Source organism: Trichosurus vulpecula, chromosome 3 (assembly GCF_011100635.1).
Source record: "Trichosurus vulpecula isolate mTriVul1 chromosome 3, mTriVul1.pri, whole genome shotgun sequence".
Classification (NCBI taxonomy): domain Eukaryota; kingdom Metazoa; phylum Chordata; class Mammalia; order Diprotodontia; family Phalangeridae; genus Trichosurus; species Trichosurus vulpecula.
In genome coordinates, this window is record NC_050575.1 from 5257675 (window position 1) to 5274247 (window position 16573).

General features: G+C 37.4%; 1 protein-coding gene across 1 annotated transcript; it reads left to right on the top strand.

Annotated features, from left to right (window-relative positions):
* The first annotated feature begins 4009 nt into the window (after positions 1 to 4009).
* Positions 4010 to 15459, top strand: LOC118841423 (transcription intermediary factor 1-beta-like). Its single transcript, XM_036748817.1, has 2 exons — positions 4010 to 4051; positions 15115 to 15459. The coding sequence occupies exons 1-2, from the start codon at positions 4010 to 4012 to the stop codon at positions 15457 to 15459; spliced, it is 387 nt and encodes a 128-aa protein (XP_036604712.1).
* The last annotated feature ends 1114 nt before the right edge of the window (positions 15460 to 16573 follow it).

Consider the following 16573-nt stretch of genomic DNA (forward strand, 5'->3'; position numbering starts at 1 on the left):
ATTTAAAGCCTCAATGGGTAAGGAGTCTTTTATTGGGAGGCACATACTAACAGAGGCAATGAAATTAACAGTATAGAGCAGTTCCTCTCTTTTCTTTTTCCAGGAAATTTTATCTGACATCCACCCTGTATTAGCAAGGCAATAATCACAACGTAGATGACAATTGTAACTATGCCTATGTAGTTCTGTATTGCAAAATATAAGAGACTCTCTTTATAGAAGGTAGAAGAAGTAAACCATCTATTAAGACACCATAGAGCCAGGTCCCCAAAACAAAAATTCTGACCCATCCAAGCAGCAAACAAATTCCAGAACCAGTAAGTCCATTTTATCATAATAGCAAAGAATCTAAAACATGATATAACAGCAGGGAGACAAGTTATTCCATAACCTTCCTGTCCCATGCTGGGGCCTTGCCACCTTCAATCACTCAGAGTACAGCCACCACATGTCTGCTCTCTCCCCCAACTCTAACTACTCTCTCTGTATTTCCTGTGAGAAACTTTCCTTTTCCTTTCAACAAGTTCCTCCCACCACATGTGACTTAGGCTTCCTGTGACATAAGCAGGTCACATGGCTTATTAGTGGGTGGGAAAGATCTTCAAATCTAAATTGTCATTACACACCCCCACCCCAAATCCTGGAGTTCATGATAGATTATCAGTCACCAAATCTTATTGTTTCTAACTCCATAACATCTCTTTCATCTAAAGCTTTTTTTTTGTCATCCACATCGCCACCACCCTAGTTTATCCCTGATCACCTCTTACCTAGGTTTTCTTCATAGTTTCCTAGGTTAATGTGTTTTCATGTCTCTAGTCTTAGCCTCTTAAATTTATTCTCCATGAAGCTATTAAAATAATCTTCTTAAGCCAGAGATCAACAATTTCTCTCCCCTGCTCAAAATATCTTTAGTGATTGCTAGGATAAACTATAAACTCTTCATCCTACTATTTAAACTCTCCACAATCTGGTTCCAACTTATTTTTTTCAAATTATTTTCAAATTATTCATCTTCATGTACTCAATGTTCCAGCTAAACTGGACTACCAGCTGTTCCCTAGTATTCCATCTCTTTTCCAAGGTGACTTCACATGAACTGTCCCCCATGCCTGGAATGTGTTTCTTCCTAATTTCTGCTTCTAAGAATATACATTTTTCTTTAAGACACAGCTCAGGTGCCACTTCTTCTGGGAAGTTTTCCCTGATCACATAGCTTATGTTCTACCTCTCCTGTCTTCCACTAGGTTGCATTTGTTTTTCTGTTGTTTGTATTTTATTTATTGGTGTTAATATTTTATTCCCACAATAAAATGTACTCTATAAAAGGTGATGGGACTGTTTGTCTTTGTATACCAAGTGCTTATAGCACCTTAATAAATATTTGTCAAATTGAATTGCAGTGAATAATCAATCTTCTCTGATTTGATAAAATCTGCATCTTTGCATAGAAATTTGGTCCTTCAATACTGGCACAGAAAGCTGGTTCTGGTTGCAACCAAAGGGGACAGGGAGGAAACTGAATGATAAGGGGATCACTGGGTACTTTTGAGGGTTGTGTTTAATATTATCTAAGTCTATGAAAAGATAAATAAACCTGAGGTCAGGGGTGGGGAACCTGCAGCCTTGACATCACATGTGGTCTTCTAGGTCCTTGGGTATAGCTTTTTGACTCAGTCTAAGTTTTACAGAACAAATCCTTTTATTAAAGGGATTTGTTCTGTGAAGTTTGGATTCAGTCAAATGGTTGCACTTGACAACCTAGAGGGTCACATGTGGCCTCAAGGCCACAAGTTCTCCACTCCTGTTTTAGGTTGTTATGCAAGCTGACTTCCTTCTTCAGTGGACTATGTGGTGAGTGGCAAAATGTGCTGGATCAGAGGCTTACATTATAAGTTGTAGTTGCTCCGTGTCCCAGGACAATGACTATCTAGAAGTGACAATGTGGGCTCTGTTCTTGGTGAAGTTGGCAGGATATGATTTGGTAGCCTACTCTCTGGAATTTGACTGCCAGGCACATTTGTAACAGACTTGGTGATCAGTTAAAATAAGTTATACAGATGCTTGACAAAATACTGAAATTGAGCAATAATGCTGAAATTGTAGGGATAAAAGATTGTAAGAAGAAATTTATTTATCAATTTATATTGAAACAGCTAATTTATAGGGTAGATACATGTTTTGAAGGGGAAGAACCTGTACCCTCTGGAAGTGACTTCAGAGATATTAGAAGGTTTGTTGGGTAAACATTGCAACATGCTTAATAAAAGCAAAAAGTATTTTGAAAGTTGATTAGTCTGGTAGGATTTGAGGGGTAGGGCACTAGGGATTTAGTCATATAATTTAAAAGGTGAAGCAGTTAAGAATAGGAAAGAAGAAATTGAATCAAGTGTTGGAAATTAGAAAAAAGAGCCACTTTGAGTAAGAAAATATATTTTGCAAGCAAGATGGTAAAGAATGTTGACAAATTGGACAATGGCTATGAGAGGAGCAAGAGCTAAATTAGAGGTTGAGTGCCCAAGTTTTGTACATTAGATATCTTCATTAGATATTACTATCTATTGAAGGTAACAGTTACTTAAAAAGTAAGCACCAGGCACTACAGGAAGAATTGGGAGAGGCACTGGACATGGATGATCCAATGAAGGATACTGAGAAAGAACACTCAGACAGCTGGGAGGAGAATCAAGAAAGAACAGTGTCATAAAAACCTAGGGAGAAGGATCCAGTGGGAGAAGATTGTTAATAGGGTGCAATTCTATATGTAGAGAAAGTTCAAGAGTCATCAAATTCTACAATTAAAAGATTAGTAGTAACTTTGGAGAGCACTGAAGTTGAACGATGATATTGGAAGCCAGATTACCACTTTCTTCCCCTTAAGCCTGGGACAAATTTTCTTGAAACACAGTGTCCATGACAAAGTGGACATAAACTTAGAGTACAATGAGGCATGTTCTCCAATCCTCAAGTAGCATGGATCCTCAAAGTCCTTTCTTTTATGTAGACTCCTCATAAATCTGTGTTCCTTTCCTCTAAGTGAAATTTCTCTGCTGGGCAGGTTGTTTGACTGGGATCACATAGTTTCCTCTTCTCTAGCACTCAACTCTAGCATTGTTAGGGATAGTTCTCTTCTTTGTGGCCAGATGCCACACTCTTTGAAGTTTCTGCTCAGGAGTGATTGACTGTTTCACTATATCGGTTTCTCTCTGGAGTGTCTGTTTGTTTCTTTAAGTGTGTCTTGGACTTTCTCAAACTTTCTAAATGCTAGATGGGACATGGTTGAGTTGAAGTTACTGAATTTCTTTCTTGATTGATAAATATATCTTCCTCAATCATCTCTAGTTGGTCTGTGTCATTTAACAGTTGCTTGGAGACATACATAATCATGGTTTATCCATTGAAATCTCTCCCTTCTTATTTGCTCAAGTTAGTTTTTAAGACATCACAAAGGGATCACCTGACCTGACCAATTTTTTTTCAGATGGTTTAATATTTCCTAGTCAATCCCCTTTCTATGATTAGTTGGGCTTTCAAGGATCAACTCCTTGTAGTAGACACAAGTAGGGGGTGAGTGGGGAGGAGGGGGACATCATCATCATCATCATAATAGCTAGCATTTATGTAGTGCTTGAAAATTTGCAAAGTGCTTTAAAATATTATCTCATCTCATCTTCGCAACAACATTGAAAGATATGCTCTAGTATTATCCTCATTTTAAAGATGAGAAAACTAAGGCAAAGAGAAGTTAAGTGACTTACTCTGTGTCCCACAGCTAGCAGGTGTTTGAGGCTGGAGTTGAACTCAGGTTTTTCTGACTCCAGGTATAGTACTTTACATGCCTAGCTAGCTTATGAGATGTCTTTCATAGCAGGTGGTATTTCAACTGCGTCATGAAGGAAACGAAGAATTCCAAGAGATTCAGATGAGGAAGGGCAGCATGCTCAGCATATGAGAAAGCCAATGCAAGGGTATGGAAAAAGGAGATGGAGTGTAGTGAGTGAGGAATCACATGAAGGCCAGCATCAAGAGTTCAACTAAGAATACTGAAGAGGTAAGAGGGTCTCAGTCTGTAAATAGCTTTAAATAATTAACAAATAAGCTTCTATTTGGGGTGATAGGGAACCATGGGAATGTCTTAAGTAGGGGGTTACTTGGTCAGACTTGTTGCTTAGGAAGGAAGATGGTTTAGAGTGGTTAGGGATTTGAGGAAGGAGAAGGCTTATGGAGGCTTATTTCAGTAGTCCAGGAGACAGGTGATGAGAGCTTTAATTAGAGTTGTGGCAATGTGACTAGAGAGAAGTATATGGGAGAGATTATGTGGAGACAGAATTGACAATATGTGGCAATTGATTGGCCATGGGAAGTGAATGAGAGTGAATGAGGGGTTAAGAAATAAGTGGAAGGAGAGAAAGTGAAGGAATAAAGCATAGCTGGCTTCTTCGAGGAGTTTGTGAAAGATAGCAGTCTAATTGGGTGTGTTGGGGTTAATTTAGTTTAGGGAAAACACTGTATTTTCTCTAGCAAGTGCAAAGTGGGAGCCAGGGACAATATATTCATTTATAATGGTATCAAGGGAGTAAGTGAAAGCTGAGGGTTTAAGAAAGAAATAAAAGCCTTGAAAAAATTCCATAGGGGCTGTATGGGAGAAACATATGTTTGTATATTTCACTTTTGAATTTTCTGATGCTCTGAATATAGGAAATTAGATTTGGGATTATATAATTTCAACTAGCTTTCATTCTTATGCCTGGCCACTGAGATTTCAATCCCCAAATCTAATTATTATAAAAGCAATACAGATGTGGCATATATTTTTATTGTAGTTCTGTGAATTGGAATTACAACACAAATTGGTCAAAATAGAACTGATGGACGAGTTAGCATATGATAGAAAGTAGGATAGAAAATGTCCTCTAAATGGAGAGACTTCAACATTTGGATATAAGATTGATTGTCAATGACAACATTAAGGGAGTGCCATCTATTTCGAGTGGCACATATAATTTGATCTTATTTTTCTATGGGGGGTATCTAGAGGCATCTGCTATGAACTTTCAAGTTAGAGTACACAGGCGAGCAAACAATTTGCGACTTGTATCCAGAATGCGATGGAATTTGTTGAGGGAATGAACTGGGGACTTCTGCCTACTGATGGATTAGGTAGCAGGAAATATCAATGCAACAAATGTGAAAAGCAAGATTTCAAATAATTTCTATAAACAAATCTTTTTTTTAAAAGATATGTAGTCCCTACAGGACATTTTTTGGGGGAGATAAATTAGTCTCTAAATAGTGAAATATTTAAAAAGTACCAGAAATATGGACACAGAAGGGAATGGTACTGTGAAGGTTATGGAAAATAGATGGAGATGGTGAGATTAGGTTGAGGAAGAAGTTAAAGTAATAGATAGAAGCCACATGACCATGACAATAAAGAGAATCTTCCCAAAGACAATGCTGAAGACATAGGAGGAATGGTCAGCAAGGGGTATTGATGGATTGCAGGCTGACCCAAAAGCAAATAAGGCAGTATGGAAAGACCTTCCCTCTATTTCTGAAGAGGGAGAATGTTTGGGATATGCTAGAGATGACCAATTTGCTTTGAGTCCTTGGGAAAACAACAAGAAATCAAAATTTGGCACAGATTATGAGTGAACTATGTAAGCCTACACCTGTACATGAAAGTTGGGCTGTTATTTTTGTCGATGGTAGTAGATTACATCATACAGATTTTTGGCAACAATATCCCCATCTCTAAGTCACAAAACAACCTTTTGCTAATCAATGCCCAACAATTATTATTATTATCCTTCATAACAAAGCCTAGTTTTGATGAAATAAGGGAAGAAATAAGCAACTACTAAAATCTGAAGTAGAAAATTTTGAGGACTCTGATAGCATTGAAGGTCTTCATTTAATGATAACTCCAGAAATTATATATAATAAAAGAATGGGTGACAATTCATTTGTGATAAAAAGCAAAAATCTATGAAACAACTTAATCCAAGAATAGAATTAAAAGGGAGCAGCTAGGTGGTGTAGTGAATAGAGCACCAGCCTTGGAGTCAGGGGGACCTGAGTTCCAATCTGGCCTCAGACATTTGGTACTTACTAGCTATGTGACCTTGAGTAAGTCACCTAACCCCAATTGCCTCGTCTTCCCCCCTCCAAAAAAAAGAATAGAGTTAAAAGACCCTCCACAAGTGATATCAGCATGAACCTAGTCATATATTGACAAAGAAAAACAAATGACTGGTGCGATTTTGCATGTCTGTGTGCGTGGGGAGGGGTTTGTGATGGCGATTTAGGAGTAGTTCACTGTCACAAGAAACTGCAAAAGTGTTATCATTAAGGATCTAACTCTTGGCGATCAAGGTAGATTATTTATGGAAATGGTGGAGACAGTGTAACATGTCACCGCAGGCTGGAAAAAGTTAGCCCTTTCCGAATACCTAGCAAGACATGAACTGGTGCCTAGAATTATACTGCAGAAGCTGGCTATCTTTCATAGACTAGATTTACAAGGTTGTCTAACCTTAGGTTTTTATTGAAACAATAGACAATATAATTTGATGTGCCATTTTAGTGAGAGCTCTGCGGTAGCCTGGCTTTGTTTACTATAGCATTTATGTAAATTTCTATGCTTGTAGGCTGGCCACATTTTGGACAGCCCTGGACTAGAAGCTAACACATCCTCATAATATAGATACAGACCTCAGAGTATTCTGAAGAATTTGACCAATAAATTATGGGGGGGAGAGAGGGAGAAGGGAAAGCAATAAATATTTTATAAGCACCTCCTATGTACAAGGCACTGTGCTAATATTTTACAGATAATATTTCATTTTATTCTCAAAACAATCCTGGGATATAGGTACTATTATTATCACCACATTTCATTTGAGGAAACTAAGGCAGACAGAGGTTAAGTGAATTGCCCAAGATCACACAACTAGTGTCTGAGAACAGATTTGAACTCAGGTCTTCCTGACTGGGGCTAGCATTCTATCCACCATGTCACCTGAAACTAGAGCATTATCAAAGTCCAAACCATTGCCCACCATTTACATGACATAACACTGAGGCATAAAAACTCAGAAATGTTTATAATAGATATTGTCCACTCAAATGCTAATAGTCTCTGACCTACTTTGAATTAGATGCTTTCATATATAGAAATCTGGCTGAGGAAATCTAAATCATGGGGAAACAGGGGAGGTACGAATCATCTCCGTTGTCCTGCCCACTATTGCCTTTATTCCGAAGATACTTTCAGTGACTATGCAGAAGGTGATCTTACATCTCCATGCTTTCATTCAATTACAAAAAATAGGCATTTTATCAACCCAAACAATTTTCTGTAGAATACTAAACATAAAACAACAGAATAGCAACTTGTCCCTGAACCATTTCTGTCTAAACTCTGGTAAAAAAAGATAAGAATGATATTAAAAAACAGTAGTTCTAATTCTCCATTGCTAGAGCTGTGCTGAAGATACTTTTAGTCAACCCTCAGAGGAGGAGCTTATATCTTAGTCCTTTTATTCAACCACAAAACAGTTTTTATCTACCTGTGCAAGAATCTGGAGAACACTGAATAAAAAACACTAAAAAAAAGCATGATCCAGGACTATTTTACTCCAACCCCATTAAATGATAGCAAATATGGGGATAAATAATAATCATATAAATAAACTTCCTCAAAACTCAACCTAGTGACCATGTGACGAATTGGGAAAGTAAGGTAATGATAGCCAGGGTGTTGCACAATGGGGGCCCTGTGTTCCAGAATAGTAGCTATGAAGGCCTCATAAGCAATCTGAAATGTTAAATGGGTTCTAATGATACCAATGATTGAGTGGCCTACTCTTGTAAATCTAAGAAATAAACAGAACAGATCAGTGTTCCAGGTTGGCCCGACATGAAACCATGGTGGTGATCAGTTTGACACAAACAGCAGTGGAGCAAGTGACTTTCCATCATGTTCTAGTATCATCATGGGGAAACACATTAGAACAAATCAGAAATACCAATACCCTGCCTGCTAGAAAGGATTTGATGCAAATGACACTGGTCATTATGGTGGGTAAGCCGTGAGCATTCATGAAACGAGACAAAGAAGTGAATGCTTTTATTTTGTGCTGGTACTACATAAAAACAATTAGGCAAGAATTTCACAATGCTTTTTATCAACAAGATCCTTGGCTTCAATGCAGAGAAGAATAATCAATGAAGGGCAATTTTTACTTCAATACTTACTTCATTCCTCAGCTCAGATTAGATGAAATAGAAGGAGAGACTGAGTAGTTACTGAAGTCATTAGAGGGAAATGCTGAAAAATTCAAAGGAACTGAAAACCTACACCTAAAAAATCCAGAACTGCTACTTAGTAATTAAAAGGATAATTGGTCATTATGTTGATCAGGTATTTAAGTCCTTCATAGCTGTATTTACAATGCTGTTGTTATTGTAGAGGGAAGGTGGAAGGGAAAGAAAATAAAAGCTTGTTAGTGAAAACAGTTATTGAAAAATTGAGTGGAAAAATAATGTTGTTAAATCAAATGGTTTTGAAAAAGATGGTTGAATTTGAATGTAATTTCCAAAGGCCCCTTTTAAAGCTTGACAGCATGAATTTGACTATTAAACCAACAATACCAAAGCAGAATAACTTAAAAAGTAACGTTTGCTGTAGCCATCATAAATGAACATATTCTTTCATACAATATTTGAAAAAGAGTTTAAAAATATTGTAACATCTGCATGCAATTGTATATGCAATATGGCATGGACTATAGAAGGTAAGGTGGAGCTATCTAGGAATACTCTTAAAAATAGACATCAGTTACATTGCAAATAGATAAAGATGGATAAAGCATTTATTAAGTGCTTACTATGCACTTGGCACTCTGCTAAAGTGCTGAGAATATATACTTAAGCAAAAAAAAAAAATCCCGTTCCTAAAGAAGAGCATCTTCTAATTGGAGAAGATAACATGGAAAAGGAAGCAAAAAACCACGGAGTGATGAGGTGTATGGGAAAGGAGACAAGGTAACCATATGGGGGGGCAAGGTGGAGAGGTTCAGAGAGTCAGGAGCCCGGCTGGGAGAGGAGTAAGCACGGTTGGCTTGAGCACTTCCTCAAATGGAACAATGGGGATGACTTGATCAATGATAGGAGGTGGGTACAGAAATGGAGGGTAAGAAGTCTTCTAAGGAAGATGCATCTTCCAGGAGGAAAAGGTTGCTGGGATGGAGGTGGAAAAGTGCAAAGAGTCAGAAGCAAAAGCGGGAGAGAAGTGAGCATGGTTGGCTTGGGCACTTCCTCAGATAGAGCTGTGGGGGAGAAATTTCCCAACTGGGGAGAGGGGTTGAGACTGTCAGAGGTGCATCTTCCAGGGTAAGAACTGCTAGGTAGAGAAGAATGGAGAGTCAGGAGCAGAGCCAGTAGCAGTGGTAGCAGGCTTAAGACCGTTGGAAAATCATTGGGAAATGACATAATATCTAGCCAATGTACATAATAGAAAACTTGAACACCAATATCACATGATTAAAGACAACAAAAAAGAAAGATGGAATAGAATTCAGAAAACAAAATTGTTAAAAATCCAATAACTGAAAGTGAACACCAAAAGGTTAAAGTGACACAAGAAGTTAAAGCAGTGTAAACAACAAAAGAAACAATTCAAGGGATTTATGTCAAGTGAGGTAACTGAATATACAGTTTCTCAGGAAAACTAGAAAGTGGCAGGTCAAGATGAGATCTAGGGTATCCCACAGCAGCGCATGAATTACTAGCAAAGCACTTTATCCACTCCTCTGAGGCATACCTAATTTTATCTTTCTTAACAGAAGTCATCACATATTTATTATTAAAAGAGAACACCAGAGATGCATGCAAACATAGGTCAATTATGTACTTATATTCTTTATACAAAACATTGTATAAAATTAAAAAGTCAATAAACACTCATAAGAAAAAATGTATTGACTAAGCACCCAAAAAGGTGTGCTTAAAGTCCCAAGATTGTAAAGAACAATTCATTATGTATTAAGTGATTATTGAACAAGCTGCCTGAAAGCACTGTAACACTTAATCTACCTTTATGGACTACAGTAAAGCCTTTGATTCAGAACTAATATCATGACTTAGTAATGCATTACAAATATATAAAATAGATCCAGTCACAGTGAGAACACCAGAATATTTTATGTCTATATGAAAAACTATTCTCTATTTAAAACACAACACCCAAATGGTCATCTCAAGGACATTTGATGTAAAATGTGGCATTTCCCAGGGGGACAGTGTAAGCTCTGTGTAGGTGTAAATCCACTGTCATCATTCTTGACTAGAACTTTATATGGCTTTCAAGTCAAATAGGGAATCATACCAAAATATCTTATTAATCACATGAAGTGCATGGATGGCATCAAGATACATGGGTCCACTGAAAAGCTGGTTGGTTTATTTCATGGAAACTTTCTCCATTAATATCAAAATGTCATTTGGCCTCAATAAGTGTTAACATCTTAGTGAATGCTAAGGATGAATAAGGACTGAAGACTTCGATTTTGACTCTGGAGGTCCAATTAAACCAGTGAATGACGATGATAATTATAAACACCATGGTCTTCTCCACACAAGACACATTGGACACAAGGCTATGAAAGAGAAAGCTGAAGCTGAATCTCTTCAGAGACTATGTGGCATTCTGTAATTGAAGCTTAATGGGAATAACATTTTTAGAGCAATTCACATCTGCACAAAATTTCAACTTTAATGTGTGCTTTTAGCATGGTAAATTGGATGATATTCGATCTAGAAGGTGTCTAAATGGAAATTTGGGAAATGCTAATGAAGCACAGAAATCATCTTCTCAATGGAGTTTTGGGAGATTAACATTTTCTCCTCAAATACATGTGTTCAGAGCCATGATTAACATTTTAGACAGAAAAATTTAGATAAATACCCCCAGGACAAACAATTAACACAAATTTCACAACCACAATTTCACAAAGTAGTAGTAAGACATGACAACAGATATATGCCCTTGGATTTTTAAAATATAACCCAAAGTGATTTTTTTCCAGATAGTGTCCACTATATGATCCAAATGTTAATGAATGAAAAATATTTATTAAGCATTTACTGTGTGCCAAGAGTGGAATTAAAAGGCACCCCATAAGCAACATCAATATGAATTTAACCAGCAATATGTTGACAAAATAGAATAAAATGAATGGCTTAACCATTCACTTTTTTTCTTATAGAAATGGAGCACTTTATGATGACTACTCAGGCCCAGGTTACTGCTATCAAAATCAGGAACCTGACTTTACCGATGTGCATATTTATAATGAAAGATAAAAAGCATACAACATATCACTTCAAGTTGCACCTACCAGTTACACACAAAAACATCAACTTGTGGCCAGAATTACACATCAGAAAATAGTTTTCCTTTATAAACTAACATGAAAAATCCCCAAAACACCCCCAAGAATTCAGCAAATAAACTGTATTGGAACCAGAGCATCATTACAGAAAGAACTGTTACCCATATTATTTCAGGCAGAATTGTTAGCCACAACTTCCTAGGCATGATATTGATCTACAAACATTTAAGAATTGTTTTCTTTTTAGAGTCAGGTCTTTGTATCTTGCTTGTGCTACAAGTAGTGGCCACACATAGATCTGATCCCAGTATTAATCTGCACTGAGGCTTTAACTTGTCTTTTTTTCCTTTTTGATCTGGGCCAATCTGTACCTGCTTGAGTTACATGGCGGCCCTCTCCTTCTGGAGGATCACCATGTTGGTGTAAGACTCAGTGTCAATACCCAATCAGCTTTAGCTTTACTTCAACTTAGAAATCCTCAGCTCAAGTAATCTATAAGCCTTAGACACCCTGGTAACAAGAATTAAAGGCATGGACCTCCATGCTTAGAAAGAACATTTTTTATCAAGCTGCTCCACTACATACTCATAATCTCCAAACTGCATGGAATATAAAGCTTTCAAAATATAGAACCTTAGTGGAAGAAATCAAACCATATGGTAATAGGAAGAGGCAGGTACTATTATCCTGGAGTTCTCCTGAAGCTCTTTCAGTGAATCTCTAGAAGATGGTTTTACAGCTCAATTGCAAAAGGCAGTCATTTTATCCACATTGTGCTGTAACCCATGGAATATTAAACATAAAGAAATAATAGCAGAAATGAGACTTATCCCAGGATCACAAAAAATGAAAAGAATCAACATTTACTAAATGCTTACCACATGCCAGGTATTGTGCTTAGTGCTAGAAGTATAAAGAAAGGTAGAAGTGGCCCTGATCTTAAGGGGCTTACATTCTAATGGGGAAGACAATATATAAGTAAATAGGTAAACATAAGATAAATAATGAGTAGTGTAAAGGTAAACAGAGGGGAATTACAAGATAATACTGTAGTAATGACAGCTCACATTTCTTTAGATCTATAATATTTACAAAGCACTTTCTTCAAAATAACATTTTGAAGGAAGTAGCTATCACTATGGCTTTCAGACCCTGTAGCAATTGGTGGAAATATATTATTCTCAGGGAAAGCAATGTTCCTCACTCCAAACCACATACATTCTGTAGCCATAGTACTAATTGTAGGCAGCCTCTGTGTGAAGCAGATATTTCCCTTAGTTGCTGTTATTCATTTTTATGGTTGCCTGGTGACATCTTCCTAGGAATATCCCTTTACATTAAATTTTCAAGGAAGTTGTTGCAACATTGTATGTTAGCCCCAAGCATTTGATAACTTCACTGCAGAGCTGGTGAGGTGCCGGTTTTAAAAGGAAAAATTAAAGGCATCCTCTTAGGAATAGTTAGAGGCAAAGATCCCAAAGACAAAGGAATCGTGAAGGGTTACTAGCAAAGAGATTGAAAGTTACATTACAGTGCTATGGATACAATTTTAGTGTAATAATTAAGTTTACTAAAGCATTAGAAATCTACAGACCAATTTGGCAAATAGTAGTTGTTCAATAAACACCTAAAATATGGACAAAGTATAACAGAGGGTGGCACAGTGAGTAGAACACTGGCCCTGGAGTCAGGAGGATCTGAGTTAAAATATGACCAAATTAACACTTATTAGCTGCATGACCTTGGTCAAGCCACTTAACCCCAACTGCCTTGCCTTCTCCCTTCCAAAAAAAAAGAACAACAGAAAAGAGAGTTTCATATGAAACCCTGAGGTATTACTTACTGCACGATTTTTAAAATAAAAGAAAGATAGTACCAGCACTGCCTTATTTGTCAAAGTCTCCCTTTGAACTTCCTTCTTCTCTATTTTATGCTTCTTAAAAATGTTTCCATTAGCACCCTTTTCATTCTTTTCTCCTTTATATTGCACTATGACTATCCTTCCAACCCCACACAAATTTCCCTCTCTTCAAACAAAAGCCATCTCTTGTAACAAAATGTACAGTCATGATGTATAAATACTGAGGTCCATAGAATGCTAACTGGAAAGGATTTGTAATAAAGTATAAGATGGCTGAGCATTGTGAACAAGGGTTAAAGAATACGGGTGGGAAGATGAGATTTACCAATTTGTGTTTGATTTTGCCTTTTCTACCGAGAAAAATAGACTAGAAAACTAAGAAAAAACTGGTTATCAGGTAGTGGAAACTGTCCAAAAGTGAGAAGATGATCAGGCTGCATATAGTTTTAAGTGAGTTTAAATAACCAGGAACCCCTAGGATCCTGAAAGAAGAGGATGATAAAAATGACTAGCATTTATTTCACTCTTTAAGTTTTATAAAATGTTTTACACATATTACCTCATTTGATCTTCTCAACAGCACTTTGAGGTAGATGATATTAGCATCCCTATGATGAGTAAACTGATATTGAGACAGGAGAAATGACTTGGACAGGCTCACTCAGTAGCTAAGTGTTGAAGGGCAGATTTGACTTCAGGTTTTCCTGACTTCAAGCCCAACACACTAGCGACTGTGCCATGTCACCGCCTGCTTGGATGTGATTGCTAAACCACACTCAGTAGTCTCTGAAAAAATCTTTGTAAATTGCAAAGTGTCATAGGCTTAGAGAAGGAAAAACATGCTCATTTTCAAAAAGGGTGGGAAAGTGAACTCTATGAAATGTGAATCAGCAAATTTGCCTTCTATTCCTAGTAATATTCGAGAACATGTTATTAAAGGAATGGCTTGTGAGCACTTAAAAGAGAAACTTTAAACATTTCTAATAGCATTTATTAGATAACTTTGTAATGCAAAAGCCACTGTGCTGGGAGCTAGAGACACAAAGACAAAAATGAATTAATTCCTGATTTCAAGAAGCTTACATTTTTATTGGAGGGATGCCATTATATAGGCAAAGGTCGATATAAAATGGAAAATGACATCTGTTGGAGAGACTAGAGCAAGATAGGCATATTAATGCATTGTTGGAGAAAAGGGAATTCTGTTCCAGAAAGTAATTTGCATGTCTGCAAAGTCTCTAAAATATGCATACCCAGTGATGCCAGTAGTAGGTTTAGTACTGGTACTAAAGAATCCAAAGTAATGGTACCAAAGAGACCAAAGAAAGAGGAAAAGGACCAACATTCCCAAGAGCATTTATGGAAGATCTTTTTTTTTTTTGGTAGTGGTGAATAACTAGAAACTAAGTGCCTACCAACTGGGGAACGCCAGAACAAATTATGGCATTTGAATATAATAGAACATTAATATGCCAAAAGGAATGATGACAGCAACAGTTTCAGAGAAATCTGAGAAGACATGTTCAGAGAGGCATACTGAATTTAGCAGAACTAGGAGAATGTTTTATGTGGGGACAATAACATTATAAAGAAAAAAACTATTTTGAAAGACAAGATCATTGATTAATGCAATGATCCAGAAAGTAAACGACAAAGCTTTTTATCTACCTCCTGACAGACAGACGATGGATTGAAAATGTAAAATGAAATATACACTTTTTGGATATTGCCAATGTGGGAATAAGTTTTGCTTGGCTATACATATTGTTACAAAGTTTTCATTTTGCTTTTCTTTTCTTTTTTTCCCAATGGGGATGAGAGCGAGAGAAAGGCTAGGGATAGAATTGGGGAAAAAAGCACCGACTGGCCACGGACCCCACGCCCTCTGCAGAGCAGCCAGGCACCCTGGACCTCACTCTGATCGGCGCGCATCTCCAGGAGAAACCGTCGCCCCCGTACAGCTCCCCGCAGGAGTTTGCCCAGGACGTGGGCCGCATGTTCAAGCCATTCAACAAACTCACGGAGGACAAAACTAACGTCCAGTCGATCATCGGCCTTCAACGCTTCTTTGAGACTCGCATGAACGAGGCTTTTGGGGACACCAAGTTTTCGGCTATTCTGGTGGAGCCCCTCCCTCCCCCTATCCCAGGCCCTGGCCAGGCCCCTCCAGAGCTGGCGGGGAGCCCCAGCGATGGTAACTGAGGCCCCACCTTACCCCAGAATGGCTCCATCGTCCCCTCATTCATTCCTTCCTTCACCTGTTGGTCCTTCTGTATCCTACCCCCAGATGCGGTTTTTACCTCTCTCGATTTAATAAAAACGTAACCCAGGAAAAGAAAAGAATTGTGAAAAAAAGGAAAGGAAGGAAGGAAGGAAGGAAGGAAGGAAGGAAGGAAGGAAGGAAGGAAGGAAGGAAGGAAGGAAGGAAGGAAGGAAGGAGGGAAGGAAGGAAGGAAGGAAGGAAAGAAGGAAGGAAGGAAAGAAAAAAAGAAAAATAGAAAGATGGAAAGATAAAAAGATAATTGAAGCATTTTTAAATACAAAGAAGAAAAAGGAGATAATCAGTACAACCTTGAAAATTACAGGTTGCATTTATTGTATTCTTAAAAAGAAAAACAAGCTCTGCATAACAGAAATTTGTAGTTTGTATACAGTCCTCTAGAAATACTAACTTTATATGATGTTTATTAAGTTCAGAACAAAAATGATCTATATTCTATTTGAGGAAAAATGTATACAACTAAATAAATAGAAGGTAATTTGTAGGAAGAACAAACGCAAATAACTGAGGTGGTCAGGTTTCATATAGGAAGTGGTAGTCTTTGAGGAGATAAAGTGGCGAGGAGGGAGCATATGCCAAGCATGGAGAACAGCTGGCATAAAAGTGAGAAAATGAAAGAAGAAATGCCAAGTTCAGGGAAGAGCTAGTAGTCCAGTTTAATTGGAACTTAGAATGCATGAATAGGAGTAATATATATATATATATACACATATATATATACATATATATACATAATATATATAATATATATATATATATATAATATATATGTGTATATATATCTAGGAAGGTGTAGAAGCCAGCTTGTGTACAGCTTTAAACTATAGGGTAGAGAGTTTTTTGTTTGGTTGGTTTTTTAGGGGCAACCTGGAGGCTTTGAATGTATTTGAGCAGGAAAAGGTCATCATCAAACCTGCACCTTAAGATGATTTATGTGGCAGCAGAGCAGATAATAGACTGGAGAGGGAACAAGATAATTTGAATATAAAATAACAATAGGGAATGTAGAACTAAACCATTCACAGAATTTTTCCT

Coding starts and splice junctions, on each gene's coding strand:
- LOC118841423 (XM_036748817.1), top strand. CDS start 4,010: ATGAAGGCCAGCATCAAGAGTTCAACTAAGAATACTGAAGAG. Junction 4,052..15,114: donor CAACTAAGAATACTGAAGAG/GTAAGAGGGTCT, acceptor TGGGGAAAAAAG/CACCGACTGGCCACGGACCC.